Source organism: Carettochelys insculpta, chromosome 13 (assembly GCF_033958435.1).
Source record: "Carettochelys insculpta isolate YL-2023 chromosome 13, ASM3395843v1, whole genome shotgun sequence".
Lineage (NCBI taxonomy): Eukaryota > Metazoa > Chordata > Testudines > Carettochelyidae > Carettochelys > Carettochelys insculpta.
This window is the reverse complement of record NC_134149.1, coordinates 44,367,799-44,384,156: the sequence shown is the minus strand read 5'-3', so window position 1 is coordinate 44,384,156 and position 16,358 is coordinate 44,367,799. Positions and strand designations below refer to the sequence as shown.

Genomic DNA, 16,358 nt, shown 5'->3' with positions numbered 1-16,358 from the left:
AGGGCCTGACGCCCTGCAGCCTGCCGGCTTGGGGCGCAGTGGGCATGCACCCGCCCATCCCGCTGATAGTGACTGACACCCACTTTGCACCAGTGTAAATGACTAGATACTGCTCTGGGCAATGGGAAATCAGGACCTGTGTGCTCTGGAGCAGTACAGGAGCCTGCCTGGCCCCTGGGGTGAACTAGAGCAGCCTCAGGGCTGCTCTCCCACACTGACCTCCACAGCCATGCCCTGCTCCAGTCCCCGAAATGGGCCTGGGATCAGTGTGAGTGAAGAGCCCTTAGGCCATGCTGGGGGTGGAGAGGGGGTGGAGGGTATGCCCCACTGCACCATTCCTTATACAGCCAAATTGTTGGGGGGGGGCACAGGGCCCCTAAAATCCAGGCTCTGACAGGCTCTGGCTACCACCCTGCATAGCCCTTTTAAAGCAGCCCCAGGGTCCTGGCTCCCTGTAAATAATGCTGGGGCCTAAAGGCATCTGAAGAAGGGAGAGGGACCCATCCACAGGTGGGTGCCCAGACCGAATGGGCTCTCCTGCCTGGGTGGCTGGCCCCTGGGCTGCCCATGATGTGACTCACACACAGGGGGCATAGGCAGGTCATCAGCTGATAGGTCAACCCTAACCCCCACTATCTCAGGAGCCGGGGGCCGAGCTCGTGATTTTGGGTCTCTGCTCGTGGCTATGCTGGTGGGTTGCAGTGGGGGGCGGGGGAGACCAAGGCACAGGACGGGAGCAGAGGGGCAGGGGTGGCAGATGCCAGCAGCGCTGGGAAGAATGTGGGTAACAGAGCGATTACCCACCTGCAGATTGATTGACCTTGGGCAAGTCATGGCTCCTGGGCTTCCCCAAAGAACGGGCAGCGTAAGTTCAGGATGAACGTCGAGGCTGAGGGAACAGTGCAAATGAACGCAGTTCAGACAGCAGTGTGCGCTTGCCTTTACTTCCCCATTCCTTCCCGTCGAGTTTCTTCACTGTCAACCCAGCGCACAATGCTACACCGCCTCTGCCGTCAGGTCTGTCATCGCTGAGCACCACATACCCCTCAATGTACACGCTCCACTCGTCGCTCCTATCCCACCATGCTGCTGTTATCCCCATGTGGGACATAGCAGGGAACAATCCAGACCTTGGGGGCCTTAGAATGCCTTGCTGAAGTAGCTCCCAAGCAGCCTTTCAGCGTGCCAGCCGCTCTGAGACAGCGAGTTTGCACTTATGTGTCTCTGCAGCTGGACAGTTGCACCCTGGCTCTCACCGGCCTTTGTTACACTGCAGGGTGACCCCCAGCAGCATGCCTGCCCTGCGTCGTCCCCCAGAAATGCATACCCCGTGCTGCCCAGCCCCCGCCTCAACAGTGCAAATACATTCAGTCCTTTTTTCCATGAAAAGGGATACGCCAGCTTAGCGTCTTACCTTGAGTTAGCCAGAGCCTTCGGCTTGAGCACCCTGGTTGAGTTAAAACAGCAAAAAGAGGTTTATCAGCTCCAAAGAAATGGACATTAAGTGAGTACAGGTAACACGGCTTAAAAATCAGAAATGGTCACAAGAAAAATAAAGATCGATTGCTTCCTGGGGTCTAATTTTAACTGCATTAGAGTCCTCTGGACCACCCCCCCCACTCCTGCATCTGACGAAGAAGGTCTTTGCCCACAAAAGCTTATGCTCCAGCATACCTGTTAGTCTATAAGGTGCCACAGGACTTCTTGTTGCATTAGAGTTAAGCAGCATTTCTCACCACATGCTTCCAGCATGATGGTGGAGCAAACTCTTTGGGTCAGTACCCCACTCTGTCAGCCCCAGTCAGCAGCCGTTTCCCTTTACTTCCTTAGGTGTGACACCAGAGACAGGGAGAGAGGGAGGTCTTGGGGTGTTTATCCCTTCTTTTTATAGTTTCAGCCCCTTCTCAAAAGCCATTTCCAGCTGGAAATTAAGCATCTGCATGGAAGAACATTCCCTGCTTGTGTCTTCTTCACCTGTCTGAGTTTCCCTTGTTTTCCCTTCCTGCTTGATGAAGCTGTTTACTGGTGACTTGCAAATTAAGGCAAACACACTCTTGTTCAAAAGAAACCACTCGTAAGTTTGGGCAGGACTGTGGGGTTTGGAACACGTGTTAAGATCATGCAGGGGATTTTTATCACTTCACATACAATCTTGCCACACATTTTATTGGGACAATACTGACCAGCAAATGAGGAGTTTTCAAATGATCCCCTACAACCTATAAGGCATATCTTGTACGAAGATCACCGCAGCGCACGAGCTCTCAGTCCAAGAGGGGATTGGGTGACGCTAGGCTATCTGCTTTCCCTTCAGTCTGATGCATCTGGCAAAGTACTGCTAGCAGAAAGGAAGCGGCGTTTGCGCCATTGTAAGGCACAGGCCACGCCTGGAATGCTTTGTGCAACCCTGATCTCCCACGGGCACGAAAGATGGACTGAAACTGGAACAGGTGCAGAGAGGTGCAGCTAGGGTGAGCTGAGGAATGGTAAACCTGCTTCATGAGAGGAGACTCCCAGAGCCCAGCAGGGAGGGAGAAGAGGTATTTAAGCCAAGGGCCATTGCTGGATATAAAACAGCCACCACTGAGTTTAGCTGTGGAATTAGAGGAAGGCCTCTAACCTGCGAGGAGTGAAATCGGCAATGGCCTTCCAAGGGGAGCAAGCGCCATATTTTATTTCAAGCTCGCGCTTGAGGAGTGCACGGAGGAGCTGATATGATGACGATGCCTACAATGTCTGTGGCACAGGCACAATTGCTATTACTCTATGCCTCCCGTAGCTGGAGATGGGGGACTACTGGGCGGGGCTGTGAGTTACTCCAGCGAGTTCTTTCACAGCGGTCTGTCTGGTGGGTTTCACCCACCCAGGCTCTAACTGATCATCATACTGGGGGTCAGGCAGGACTTTTTTCCCATGTGAGACTGGCAGAGACCAGGGCTGTTTTTAATCCTTCCTCTGTCGGCAGAGGCCTGGGTCACTTGCTGGTTGGAACTGGAGTAAATGGGGGAGTCTCTGCAGCATGAAGGTTGGAGCAGTAGAGGGACCCGGTCAGGGTGGATGAGGCTTTGGGGACTGTGCTGTGCAGGAAGTCAGACTGGAGGATCACGATGGCCCCTGCTGGCCTTAAAGTCCAGGAGCACTGGCACATTTTTACGGTGGAGCTGCTGAAAGCCAGGGGTCTCCGAACTTTCTACCCTTACCCCTTCTGAGCCTCTTCTCCCCAGCGTTGCAGCCAGGACCGGGCTGTGGCTTGGGGAGAGGAGGTGTCGACAGCGTTAAGGGGACTGAAGTTGTGACCACCACTGCGGGTGGGAACAGAATACCGGGTATGGGTCCTGCAGCCAGGACTTCATGTGCGGAGCCAGGAGCAGAGCCCTGGGTGCAAGGCGAGCAGCGCTGGGACCCTGAATGCAGGCCCGGTGACTGGGAACCACTGCAGAACCCAACCCTAGGTCCCACACCTATGGTATAGGCCATGACATTTGCTCGCAGGACCCAGAGGTAGCTCAACTGGACCATGGTGTCAGCTAGCAGATGGAGTTTCTAAACGAAGGGAAAAATACATCCCTGAACTCCCCAAAACCCGGCCCTTGCCTAACGATGGTGAAATGTCCCCACCTCTCCATTGCATAGGTGCCCATGACACCTCTGGCACAGACAGGCAAGTGTACGAGCCCTCTCTCTGACCGCCTCCTCAGCATCTCACCCAGGGCCCGGGCTCTCCTGCTATGCCACCAGCTTTCTGCCGACAGCTACGAACTAGCTGGGTGTCATGGTTATTGTGAGACGTTTGTATGCGAAGCCATTTGAGAGCTGTGCAACATGTAGGATATTACGTTCCTGCCTCCTGCATTGGGAGGGAAACCCAAGGAGGTGACACTTGACTCAGCGTCAGAACGGTGAACATCCTTGGCGGCACCTTTGGTTTGCTGTCTGGCCTAGATGCTGGCTGCTCCCCCTTGGCATGGACAAGGTCACTGCTGCAGGAGCTCTGAGGGCACGTAACGGCAAGGTTGGACATGTGCTCTGAATCACTGCCCCGTCCGTGCACGGTGGCTGTACAGGAGTGTGTTTAGGGGTTCTCGGGCCGTGTGCACACTGCCCCGTCCGTGCACGGTGGCTGTACAGGAGTGTGTTTAGGGGTTCTCGGGCCGTGTGCACACTGCCCCGTCCGTGCACGGTGGCTGTACAGGAGTGTGTTTAGGGGTTCTCGGGCCGTGTGCACACTGCCCCGTCTGTGCATGGTGGCTGTACGTGAGCACGCGCTGGGGCACACTGCCTCTGCTAGGGCCAGAGCTACACGCTGTGGTTGGCCAAACTGGCACAGCACAGAGCACAGGGCCATCGGCACTCCTGTCCATGAACGTTATGTAGTGGTGGGGCTGGTGGCCACGGCTTTGCTGGCTGAAAGGTGACTAAGGGTGGGACCCTACAAGAGAGCAAGTGGTGGGGTGTGGGCAGACCTGCATTGCCCGGTGCTCAGGGGGACAATTCCAGGAACCTGCTGTGTGAAGGCTCCCTCCAGCCCCTCTGGAGAAATGCACAAACCCCTCTGGACCCCTTCCAGGGGAGGCTTCCTGGGGCCAGGAGGCATCTGCGTGGCCAGGGCGGGGGCATGCACTGGTCACGCGCAGCCATGACCGTGTCTGCTGAGAGGGCTACCTAGGCCTATCTGGCCACATCTGGGCAGCGTCCTCCCCACCACACCGGACTCTGCGACAGGGCCACCGTTCTCAAGCTACTTCCTTCTTCCCCGCCGGCAGCAGCTGCTGGAGCAGCGATTGCCGTAAGCACGGCACATGTGACGCCGCAGCTTCCTGTGCATTTCCCAGCGTCTGCCAGGGCTGGGGGTGCTCTGCAGCTCAGCCGTCCCCTCGCCGGTCCTTCGCTGGCCTCTCCGCAGGAGCGCCATGCTGCGCCGCAAGCCCTCCAACGCCGGCGACAAGGAGCAGGTGCAGAAGAAGAAGGTGAGTGTGAGACGTGCCCCCGCCCCTCCGGAGGACTGTGCTGGAAGCAGATGCCTCATGATGGTGGCTGGGAGGGAAGATCCTGGGCCACGGGGCAAAGTCCTCCCAGGCCACGGTGCCCATCCTCCTGCTCCTTGGGTGCTGCAAGGATGTTGCCAAGGTTTGGTCCAGGCTGGGCTGCCCAGGGCTAGGCAGTGGCCCCCCTCACCTCTTGGGGGAGCGGTGCTATTCTGGCGCCAGCACAATGTTCCTGATACGCAGCCGATGCTCCATGCCTCACCCTGGACAGCCCCTCCTTCCTCAGCTGTGTGTCTCCTTCGCCCCTGCTCCCGGTTCCCCCCCGACCTGGTCACTTGGGTTGCTCTTCTCTGAGCTGGCTCTGGTTGGTCAAAGCCTGCCAGGGGTGCCAGTCCGACCCTTGGCTGCTTGCTCCCGGGGCCAGGGGCCTGGCCTGGGGATTCCCTGGGGATCCCCTGGGGACTGAGGCATTGGCCAGAGGCCAGGGCTGGGCGTTGGCCTCTGCTTGCTGCTGGAAGGGACCGTGCTGTGGACTCCCCCGGCACCAGGTGATCTCTGACGGGCGATGGAAGGAGCCCCAGCACTAGTGAACTGCACTGCATTTCGAGGCTGGGGGGGGGTCCAATGTTAGCTGCCTAATTCTGCTAACAGCCAGGGAGGTGGCCTGCGTTTGCACTGGCACGACTGAGAGCAGACTCTGTCGTGGAACGACCCAGGCCCGAGCGCGCTGAGCTGTGACTCCTGCCCAGCACGGAATGCAGGGGTATGAAACCCCCTTGCTTGTGCAAGTGCGGTGGGGGGGTGATGGTGCTTGTCATTTCCTGCCGGGGAGGATGCTGGAGGCTTCCGCTGCCTCTGCAGAGAGGAGTAGGCTGCTCTGCTCGCTGGCTGGTGACAAACTTGTGCAGAAACCTCACCAGGTTTTAGCTCATGGATCAAAGACCTCCAAGGTGTTTGTGGTTCAGGCTGAGCTGATCACGTGCCACTAGCCACTTCCTCTAGCAGCCTGCAAGGACAGGCTCCAGTGAGTACTTAACGCCAGCTAGCACTGAGCAACTGGGGGCAAGAACAAGCTGAAGGAGAGAGGGCACCTGGCTCCCTCCCACAACATGCCACGCTCCAGCAGCCTGGCTTTCCCACCAGCAAAGCCCCTGCCAGCAAAGTCTCATGGGGTGTGGTAGCCGTGCTAGGCCAGTCGTGAGGACAGGCCTGGTGTGCAGCCAGCACAGGCTTTTCATATTGGCTCCAGAGATCTGCCCAGGGCAGCAAACCCATCTCCATCAGGAGAGGTGACAGCCGTCACCATAGGCCATTAGCGCGAGATGAAGGGTTTTTGCTAGGACTCTCCAGTACTCTGTTTGTGACCCACACATGGAGAAGTTAGATAAAAAACATCAGCTACTCCTGCTGGAAGGTTGCAGTGTAGCACTACTTCTGTGCTTCGACTCCAGAAGGATCACGCATAGTAATCAAAACCAGAGAGAAAGAAACCAGGCTGCTCCCTAAGGCAGAGGGCATGACACCCCACCTTGTTCCAGGCTGGCTTTTCCCAACCTGACTCTGATCAGGTATTGCCTGACAGAACTCATTAGACTGCAGGCCAGACCAGGAAACCCTCCACGCGTAAAGTGATAGCATGCAATTCCACCACAGTCCTTAATACACTTCATCCAACTCCAGAATTAACTTCCTCAGGAACCTGTCCCCCGTCTAATCTCCCCAGGAACCCCATCTCCAATTAACTTCTGCAAGAACCTGTCCCATATCTAACCTCCTGGGAGGTCCCACCCCCAGCTCATCTCTCAGGGAATCCTGCCCCTAGCCAACCTCCCCAGGAACCCCACTTTCACCAAGGCGCAGTCTTCCTCAGTCTCCTTCCTACTCCCCACAGCTATGACGCTAGTTCCTTAATCCACCCCCACCCACCCCTTTGCCTGGCTGCAGTCACAGGCTCATTCCTTGTACCTCCATATTCTTCTGTCTGCTGCCTGGCCCTAACTGAGGGACGACCATCTTCTCTGTGAGCAGTCTGGGCTCCCCATCTTCCGTAGGGGCAGGACAGGTGTAGCATTAGGTGGGTACATGGGACTGCAGCATATCCATCTCCCCACAGTTACCCTCATGTTCTTCAGTCTCAGCCAACAGCAGCTCTCTGCCGGTTCGGCTGTGACACACAGCTTGACCTGAGGATAGCTGAAGCAGCCTTATCTGCCTGAGCCAACGGCTCTGAGGTCTGATCTGCCCCCCACATATCAGGGGGTGCTGGGCCCCAGGTCAGCGCTGCTGCTGGAGTGAGGCCTTATTTCGGTACTTGCAGTGTCCTCCAGTCCCAGGTTCCCACAGTGTGTGGGGAGCTCACATCAGCTCCCTTCACCAGGTGCTGAACAGGGTGTCTCCTCCTGGCCTCTTCAGTGGGTGGGGCTTATTTTGGGGGCGGAGCTTGGAAGAGTGTCACAACACACAAAACACACTCACACACACCGTGGCCCCTCTAGCTGTGTTGCTGTCCTCTGCAAAGACGGTAGGGAAAGGCTGTGGGGAGCTCTGGCTTCATGCCCATCGGCAGCAGGAAGAGCAGGCAGCCGTTCTGGGTAAGGGCCACACTTCACAAGTTTGGAGACGACCCTCCGTCCCAGCCCCTGGGAGACGGGGCAGCCCTGCCAGGGAGAGGAAGGCGCTAGCCAGCTGAGCGTGGGCATCGCCTGCTTCGGCCGGGATGCCTTCCTGGTGGGCTCCGCGGAGGGGGTCATGGGGCAAGGGAGGTTACAAGCCTCGAGCGAGCCACAGGCCTTGGAACCATCTGTCACCCTCCGCTGCCCTGTGCCAGGGATGGCAGCGCTCCCGGCAGGGAACTCTGGGAGAGCCAGTCTCCTCCAGTCTGACGCAGCAGGGCCTTGCATCAGCTCTGCCCAGCCCGAGTGAGACACTGGGAAGTACCACATCCTTCCTCCTCTCACCATGGAAACAGGCCGTCTCGGGGGAGGCAGGCCAGCCCAGGCCCAGCCGAGGCACTCTCAGAGCAGGCCTTGCTGGGCATCCCCCTCACTGCCCCACCCGCCACTCTCACTTCTCCTCCTCTCTAGGGCCTGGGCTCTCACTTCTCTGGCTCTGCTGTTTTTCCCTTGAACTTGGCACCTGGCACTCCCACACCCCAGCATCTCGCTGACACGGGCCACCCACTTTCCACATCCCCACTGCGACTCACACGGCAGCTCCTGTCCCAGCGAGGGCCCCCCGCCAAGACTTTCTCCAGCCATCACACTGGGCCCTTGACGTTTCTAGTGCCTGCCCTCTCTGCCTCGCTGGCAGACGGGTCACCTGCCACCGGCCCCATGTGTTCCCTCTGCCTCACCAACAGGCGGGTCACTTCGTGCCAACCCCGGGCATCCCCACAGCCTCATGGAGGTGTTGCCCAGCACCGTCCCTGTGCATTCCCGCCACTTCCCAGGCAGACGGGTCATCCAGCACCAAGCCCAAGCCTTCCCGCAGCCTCAGGGACAGGTTACCAGCGCAGTGCCATATGGTGCCAACCTCAAGCACCCCTCCAACACACCGACATAGCCACTGACAGACGGGCTACCCACGGCTAGCCCCACCTGCATCTTCTCCAGCTCACAGGTAGACCAGTCACCAGCCACTGAGCCTGTGTGCATCCCTTCCTATTCACTGGTAGGCTGCCTAGCGCTGGGCCTACCCCTTTGCTCCACCTCACTGAGAGACACCTTCCCCCAGCGCCATCCTCAAGTGCTTCTCCTCCAGCTCATTGCCCGGCTGGCCCGTCAGCCTGGCTGACTTGCTGACAGATGTATTGTGCCCGCTTTATATGGGGCAGCCGCTTGGCCCAAGAGGCTTAAACTCTTATTGCCATAATCAGAGTGTGGCCTGACCCAACCCTACTCACTCACCACACCCTGCCAACAAAGCCAGATGAGGCTGCAGGGTCGGGCGCTCCCAGGACGTGCCAGGGCCTGGAGGATGTTCACCCAAAGGAAAACAATACTAGTGAGAGCACAGGCCGTGATCCTACCCCACCGGTTTTCACGTTCTAAAGACCAGGTGGATTAGTGCAGCGCCTCCCAGCAACGGCCAGGAAGCACATTCGCTTGGCATTTCTGATCAGCTGTGACTTGAGCTGTCACCTTCGAGCTTCAGTGCGAGCACCCCTTGGAGATGAACAGGGCCATTCCAACCCACCTGGAGGAGCTCTCATTCAAGGCCAGCCACAAACTTCTGCAGACAGCTCTGGTGCCTTTTTTTCTCTTTTTTTTTTTTTCGCAAGCAGATAAACTGGAAATGTTTGTTGCTGGTGGCCCCTTCCGTTAGATGCTCAAATGCTGCAGAAATGATGGGCTTGCTCCTGGGCTGCCAGGTGGGCCCTGCTGCCATGCACCACTGCTGGCCCCCTGCTCAGCTGCTTCTCCCCCTGTGCTAGTGGCCTGTTGAGGTGCTTGTCCTTGTGCCTGCAGCGGGGAGGTGGTCTGACAGCTCTCCCGGCCCCCCCGCGCCGCAATCAGACACTGTTCCTGAACCAGGTGCTGCAGAGCTCCATGCAGCACAGCTGACGCTGTTATTTATAGTAACGTAGCAGATGCCTCACAGCGCTGTGTGTGAGAGCCGGGGATATTGCCGCTCAGTGGGAGGCTGGTTTTAGAATACCATGTCACTGGGCTGCGGACCCAGAAGCAGGACAGGTGTTAAAAGCGTGTGTCTAGCCTGTAGGGTTGAGCTGATGTCCCAGAAAGCTTAATGAAGCCACGAGAGCCACTTCTCTGGCTGCACCTGGAGCTGTCCCAGGCTTAGAGGGCTGCGGTGGTAGAATGAGGAGCTCCACAGTCATGCCATGGGGTCAGTGGGATGACTTGAGCTCCTCTCTGGAGGGGGAGAAGCCTGGCGGGAGGCCAGGAGCCAGTCAAAGCAGCCCTGGGGAGTAGAGCTGGGTAAGCAGAGGGGAGCTCTGGCTGGCACCCCAGGGAGGTTCCACGCAGCAGAGGGTACCACACCCCAGGCTGAGGAGGGCAGAAGTTAGTTTGTGGCTGTGGACACATCTACACCGGTAATTGCAGCAGGAGTCAATTTATCGGGAGAAATTCACCGCTGAGCGTTCACCCGTCGACCCCTCTCCTCCACCGCGACGAGACGCGTTCGCAGAGTCGACGAGGGAGCGTCTGCCACTGCCTGGCCCCAGCGAAGCCGCTGTGCTAAGTAGGTCGAAGTCTCCCGACTTCAGCTGCGTTAGTGCGGAGTTGCGTAACTGTGATTGATGGCCTGTGGGGCCTACACCCGGCCTGTGCACCTAGTGCAGGATGCTCATCCGGGGACCCGGAGCACAGCCTGAGTGCCCTGAGATGGGCTGAGCCCTGGCAAAGCCCGTGAGAAGAGTCTGAGCGCCACGCGGCCCAGAGCTGGGCCAAAGACCCTCCGGGGAGGACACGGCTGGACTTTCCGTTACCCCAGAATAAGAGGACAGAACTGTGACCTGGCTGCAGGGCTGAGTGGTGGAGGAGGCAGAGTACCGGGGTGGCTGTCTGCAGGCGAGTGTTGGGCAGGGAGACAGCTGCTGCTACACAGCACCCTGCCATGAGGAGGTGCTGATGGGTCTGAAACCCCCAGCCCTCTAGGCTGCCTTCCCTGCCTGGCTGGAGGAGCAAAGCCCAGCGAGAACCCCTGGCTGTGCCGGGTAGGCTGAGCAAACCCCGGGCTACAGCACAGCTCTCAGCCAGGAGGCTGGCTCACTGCACAGCGGAGAGGCTGCCTGGCTTACCTCCACCCCTCACGTGAGCAGGCAAAGCCCTATTTCAGGTCCCTACACAGTGAGCCGCAGAGGGGAACAGGCCCCTTTGCCCAGGGAGCCAGGGATGGAAGTCCTGTACCGACAGCTGTTGGGCTGTGGGTTGCAGCAGCCAGCCAGTGCAGAGGCCAGCCCTGTCGTGTGGCTTTGCCAGACAGGTTCTTGGGAGGTCACGATGGATCAGGCAGCTTTGGGCTGGGTTCGCTCACCGGTGCGGGGACTGGCGGAGGGCTGAGCCCAGCCGGCTGAAGTGACAGCGACCGCCAGAGCGACTGCACTGGCACCACTTGACCCTGTGGTTTGTGAAGGCAACCACCCTGCGGCCAGGATTTCCACGGAGCCCTGCAGAAGTGCCAGAGAGGGAGGGGCCTGAGGCAGCAGCTCTTACGCCAGCCTCTTGGGCCGTGCTGGTGTTTACGAACGGCCCTTTCCCGGCGCTGAATCTGAACCGAATCACCGCGATCCCCTGCGACGGGCTTCCTCACTGCATGGCCTGGCAGAGACGTGGCCTGACACATCCCCTGCCATCCCCACAGCCTGGCCCGCCGACCCCTCGCGGCTCAACCCACCAGGCAAGCCCCCGAAGTCCTGGGACGCGCTTAGACAGCCGGAGAACTTTACAAAAGACTCAAGGGTGTGTCTGAGGGATGTTCCCCTTCTGGCAACTGAGCCTGTGAGAATCGTGTTCTCAAGCTGTTCTCAGCAACCAGGCAGGGGGGATGGAGCATACAGAAATAGGGTCATAACTCAGCTCCCTTCCAAGAGCCTTTACTCTCTCCTGGTGCCGCCTGCGACTTGACCTCACCACCCGCCAGCCTGAGTGACCGAGCAACCGAAGCCGCTGCGACTGTGGGGGCGTCACGGTGTGTGTGTTGGGGGTGGGGGGTCCCCAGGCCCTGTGCCCCACCTGCAGGCAGAAGTGACTCTCATGCAGCAGGAGGATGATCGGGTGACACGGACACAGCGTGGAACAGCTTTGTCAGCAGGGAAGCAGAACCCATCAGTACAATCCGTCTTGGGGAGAGGGGTCCCCAGGCTGGGCCCTGGCCTCCTTCCTCCCTCTCCAGCCAGACCAGATGCCCCTCTCAACCACCCAGTTCCCACTCAAACCAGCCCGGCCCCTCCTCCCCCCAAGAAAGGGGGTCACCTGATTGCCTAGGTTACAAAGAGCAGGGAGGGCCTGGCCTACATGTGAGACGTCTTCACACTGAACGCCCCTCACCACGACGCACTGATGCTGTGCCGAGGGAAACTGAGGCACCTCAGGGGGATAAAATCCTTACACACCCCACTTTGTCACAAGGGGTTAACGGCCATTCGGAGAACGCTGCCCATTGTCGGAGATCCGTGGAGGCCTGGCCCACCTACAATGACGGCCTGGAACAGGCTAGCAAAGCCAATGGGATGACTGACGGAGGTTTCCCTGAGTGTAATGGGCCCAAACGTATCACGGACTACACAGCTGAACAGCTCTACGCGCACCTGCAGCCCAAGCACTGGGTGAGCTTGTGGAACTGGGGTTTCCTGAGGTCCCTGGGCACTGCGGAGCGTCTCTGCTTTTATTAACAGAGTCCAAAGGGGAAGGCAGTGATTCCAGAGCCGGTGGTAGAATTTAGGCCGTTAACAAGCTTCAGCGATGCATGAAGGGGCTGGCTGAGCATGGGGAGCACAATGAGGCAAGCTGAGAATAGCTATTGACAGAGACTGAGCCGACCCTAAAGCCGGCAGTAGAAGCCGCTGTGCCAATGGGCACTGCTTAACACAAGCATGCCAGGGCGCTGCGAGAGCCTCCGTCACCTAGGCAGCAGCACAGCGGGGGACAAGCAGGAGGCACGACCTGAAGCGCACCCATTATGTCTGTGTGTGAAGGAGTCTTTCCACGACTGCTGGGTCAAGAACAAACCCTGCAGCAATCTGGGCGGCTCAGATGAACTGTGTGGGTTGCTGCAGAGAACACAACAGCCCCGTTCTAAGGGCAACGCCAGAGATTTGCACCTTCATCAGTTTGCAGGTGGCAGCCCGTGGTCCAGGGAGGATGCTCCCGCACCCGTACAGCCGTTTCCTGCAGACGACCACAAGGGATGGATTTCTCAGCAAGTGGGAGGAGCAGAACTTGAAGTGCAGCTGGACACGGGGGTCCTCTATGTCCAGTGTCAGAGCAGGATTCCCATCATCATCATCATCACCACCACCAACCATGGGCTCAGCGCCTGTTGGTGTCCGATGCCTCCTTCACTATTTCCTTCCAGCTTTCCCTGTCCAGTGCAGAGGGGCTTAGATTCCGTAGACTAGCTCCGCACCAATCTACTGTATCATCTATCCATTCTCTGTGGGGTCTGCCTCTCCTATTCGAACTGTCCAGTATGCCGAATACCAGGGTCCTGACTTCTCACTCATTCATCGTTCATTCTGCAGATATGCAGGTAGCTGTAGCTTCCGGTGTATAACAGAGTCACAGAATCACAGAATCACAGGGCTGGAAGGGACCTCAGGAGGTCATCTAGTCCAGCCACCTGCTTCAAGCAGGATCAATCCTCACTAAGTCATCCCAGCCAGCACCTTGTCCAGCCGAGACTTAAAACCCTCAAGGGATGGAGAAACCACCACCTCTCTCGGGCAACGCATTCCAATGCTTCATCGCCCTCCTGGTGAAGTAGTTTTTCCTAATATCTAACCTACCCCTCTCCCTCTTCAGCTTCAGACCATTCCTCCTGTTCTGCCATCTGACACTACTGAGAACAGTTTCTCACCCTCCTTTTTAGAGCTCCCCTTCAGGTAGTTGAAGGCTGCTATTAAATCACCTCTAAGTCTTCTCTTCTGTAAGCTAAACAAGCCCAAATCCCTCAGCCTCTCCTCATAGGTCTTGTGCTCCAGACCCTTAATCATTTTTGTTGCCCTTCGCTGAACCTGCTCCAGCAAATTCACATCCTTTTTATACTGGGGAGGCCAAAACTGGACACAATATTCCAGGTGTGGCCTCACCAGTGCCGAATAAAGGGGAATAATTACTTCTCTAGATCTGCTCGAAATGCTCCTCCTAATGCACCCTAGCATGCTGTTAGCCTGCTTGGCTACAAGGGCACACTGTTTACCCATATCCAGCCTTTCATCCACCATAACCCCTACATCCCTTTCCTTCCTACTGCTGCTGAGCCAGTCGGTCCTCAGCTTCTAACAATGCTCGGGATTCTTCCGCCCCAGGTGCAGGACTCTACACTTCTCCTTATTGAACCGCATCAGATTTCTTTTGGCCCAGTCCTCCAATTTATCCAGGTCCCTCTGGATTCTCTCTCTACCTTCCAACAAATCTACCTCTTCCCCTCGTTTTGTGTCATCCACAAAATTGCTGAGGATGCAACCCAGTCCCTCATCCAGGTCATTAACAAAGATGTTGAATAACACCGGCCCGAGAACCGAGCCTTGCGGCACTCCGCTTCAAACAGACCGCCGTCCAGATATTGAGCCATTGACCACTACCCGTTGGGCCCGACCATCAAGCCAGCTTTCTATCCATCTTATAATCCAAGGATCCAATCCATATTTCCTTAACTTATGGACAAGAATGTTGTGGGAGACCGTATCAAAAGCCTTGCTGACGTCAAGGTATATCACATCCACTGACTTCCCCATGCCCACAGAACTTGTTACCTTGTCATAGAAGCTAATCAGATTAGTTAGGCAGGACTTGCCCCTGGAGAATCCATGTTGGCTACTTTTGATCACTTTCCCCTCTTCCAAGTGCTCCAAAACGGATTCCTTGAGGATTCCCTCCATTATTTTCCCAATGAAAATAACCTTCTGCAGTGGGTTCTTCTTCAGCTGTATCTTCCTGTGCAATTCCTCGTTGGTGACTTGCTGAATCCATCCTATTCTCAGGAACTTTCTACAACAACTCCTCTCAAACGCCAAGATCTTTCTCTTCCAATCTTTCTTCCTCACCGGTGTCTCACATCCGTACAACATGCTGCTGAATACACACGTTTTCAAGACATTCAGCTTAGTTCCTGAGCTAATCGCTTTGCTTTTCCAGATCTTATCCATCGCCTTCAAACTCGCTCTTGCTTTCGCTATTCCAGTCGCTATTTCCTTCTTCCCAGACTGGGGGGGGCATGAGGAAATTCCAGGCTGGGGTGCAAGGTTACCCAGCTGCCCCCCAATCAATTCCCCCTCTCCCCAAGAAAGAGCCTATGTTAGCGTTACTCCCTGCAAAAATGGAGGTCGTGCTGGCTTCCTGTGCGTGGGGGCAGGCTGAGTGGGAGTCCTGGGTCCATGCAAGCTCCAACTGCTCAGGCAGCATACAGCTGCTGTGGGGGGTGAGGAGCTTCTGATATTATGAACAGGATTTCCGACTTTTCTGAAGAAAATAGACTTCCTGGGGAAAACTGGTTGGTGTGCGTACAGACAGTGCTCCCGAGATGCTTGGTTCTCGCTCTGGATTTATGACATTGGTGAAAGAAAAAAATCCAGCGGTACCCACAACTCACTACATCACGCAGTGCTAAAATCTTTCCAGATGACCTACGTGACTCATTGCATTTGGCCATCAAAGTTGTCGCGTTCGCGAAGAAAAACACTTTAAATATAAGAATTTTTGCAGCTGTTTGCACAGATTTGGGAGCAGATCATAAAACTCTTTTGTTTCACACAGAGGTGCGATGGCTTTCCAAAGGGAACATGCTTTTGAGATTATTTAAGCTGAAAGACGAAGTGGAAATTTTCCTCATGCATATACAGACCAAACATTTCAACTTTCCCTGGCATACCTCGGACATTTTTGAATCTTTGAACAACCTCAATTTGAAGCTTCAAGAAAACAATGCTGCTAACATTATAGTGCACCATGATGCCATCAAAACATTTACGGAAAAAATCCAGCTTTGGAAATGTCGAACACAAACTCAGACGTCTAACTTTTCTGACATTTTCATCACTCGCTGAAAATGAAGATTTTCAAAAATTTTGTGAAGAACAAAATTGTGTTTCATCTGGACTGCCTTGCTGACAAATTCATCCGCTATTTTCCAGACAACTTTTCTGGCAACCCCATTCATAAATTAGTACACTATCCATTCACTGTTGATGTCGACTCATTGCCAGAAGTATTGCGAGCGCAAGCACTCAAAATAAAATATGCTTGAAGTGCAAAAGATAATTTCAAAAACTCAAGCTTGGAGGAATTTTGGATAAAATATTTCCCAATATACTTGAAAGTTGGAGAAGACGCGCCACGTATTAGTCTTCCATTTTCGTCAACTTACCTCTGTGAAAAAAGCTTTTCAAGTTTAGTCATGATAAAAATTAAACAAAAGTGACTGGATGTCAAAACCAATTTACGTTGTGCACTTTCATCTTTTAAACCTAGGATTTCCCAACTCATGAAGAAAATGCAGCATCATCCTTCTCATTAAATTGGTTTTGTTTCTGCTATTATGTTAAATTACATCCCTGTTAAATTTTTGGGCCAAGAACAAATATTTGTGCTTATTTTAAATGAAAATTTTATACCAAGTTTTTGTGTTTATTTTAAATTTTAGATTATGAATTACATTTTTTGTTAAAAGGGGGGTTGGATGATGGCAAAGAAG

At 55.6% G+C, this 16,358-nt stretch overlaps 1 protein-coding gene across 1 annotated transcript in view; it reads left to right on the top strand.

Annotated features, from left to right (window-relative positions):
• Positions 1 to 4,848: 4,848 nt before the first annotated feature.
• SASH3 (SAM and SH3 domain containing 3) overlaps positions 4,849 to 16,358 on the top strand; it is a 28,967-nt gene continuing 17,457 nt past the window's right edge. Inside the window, exon 1 of the mRNA XM_075007706.1 lies at positions 4,849 to 4,967. Coding sequence (XP_074863807.1) covers positions 4,911 to 4,967 — 57 coding nt within the window. The 5' untranslated portion in view covers positions 4,849 to 4,910. The remainder of the gene's footprint in view (positions 4,968 to 16,358) is intronic.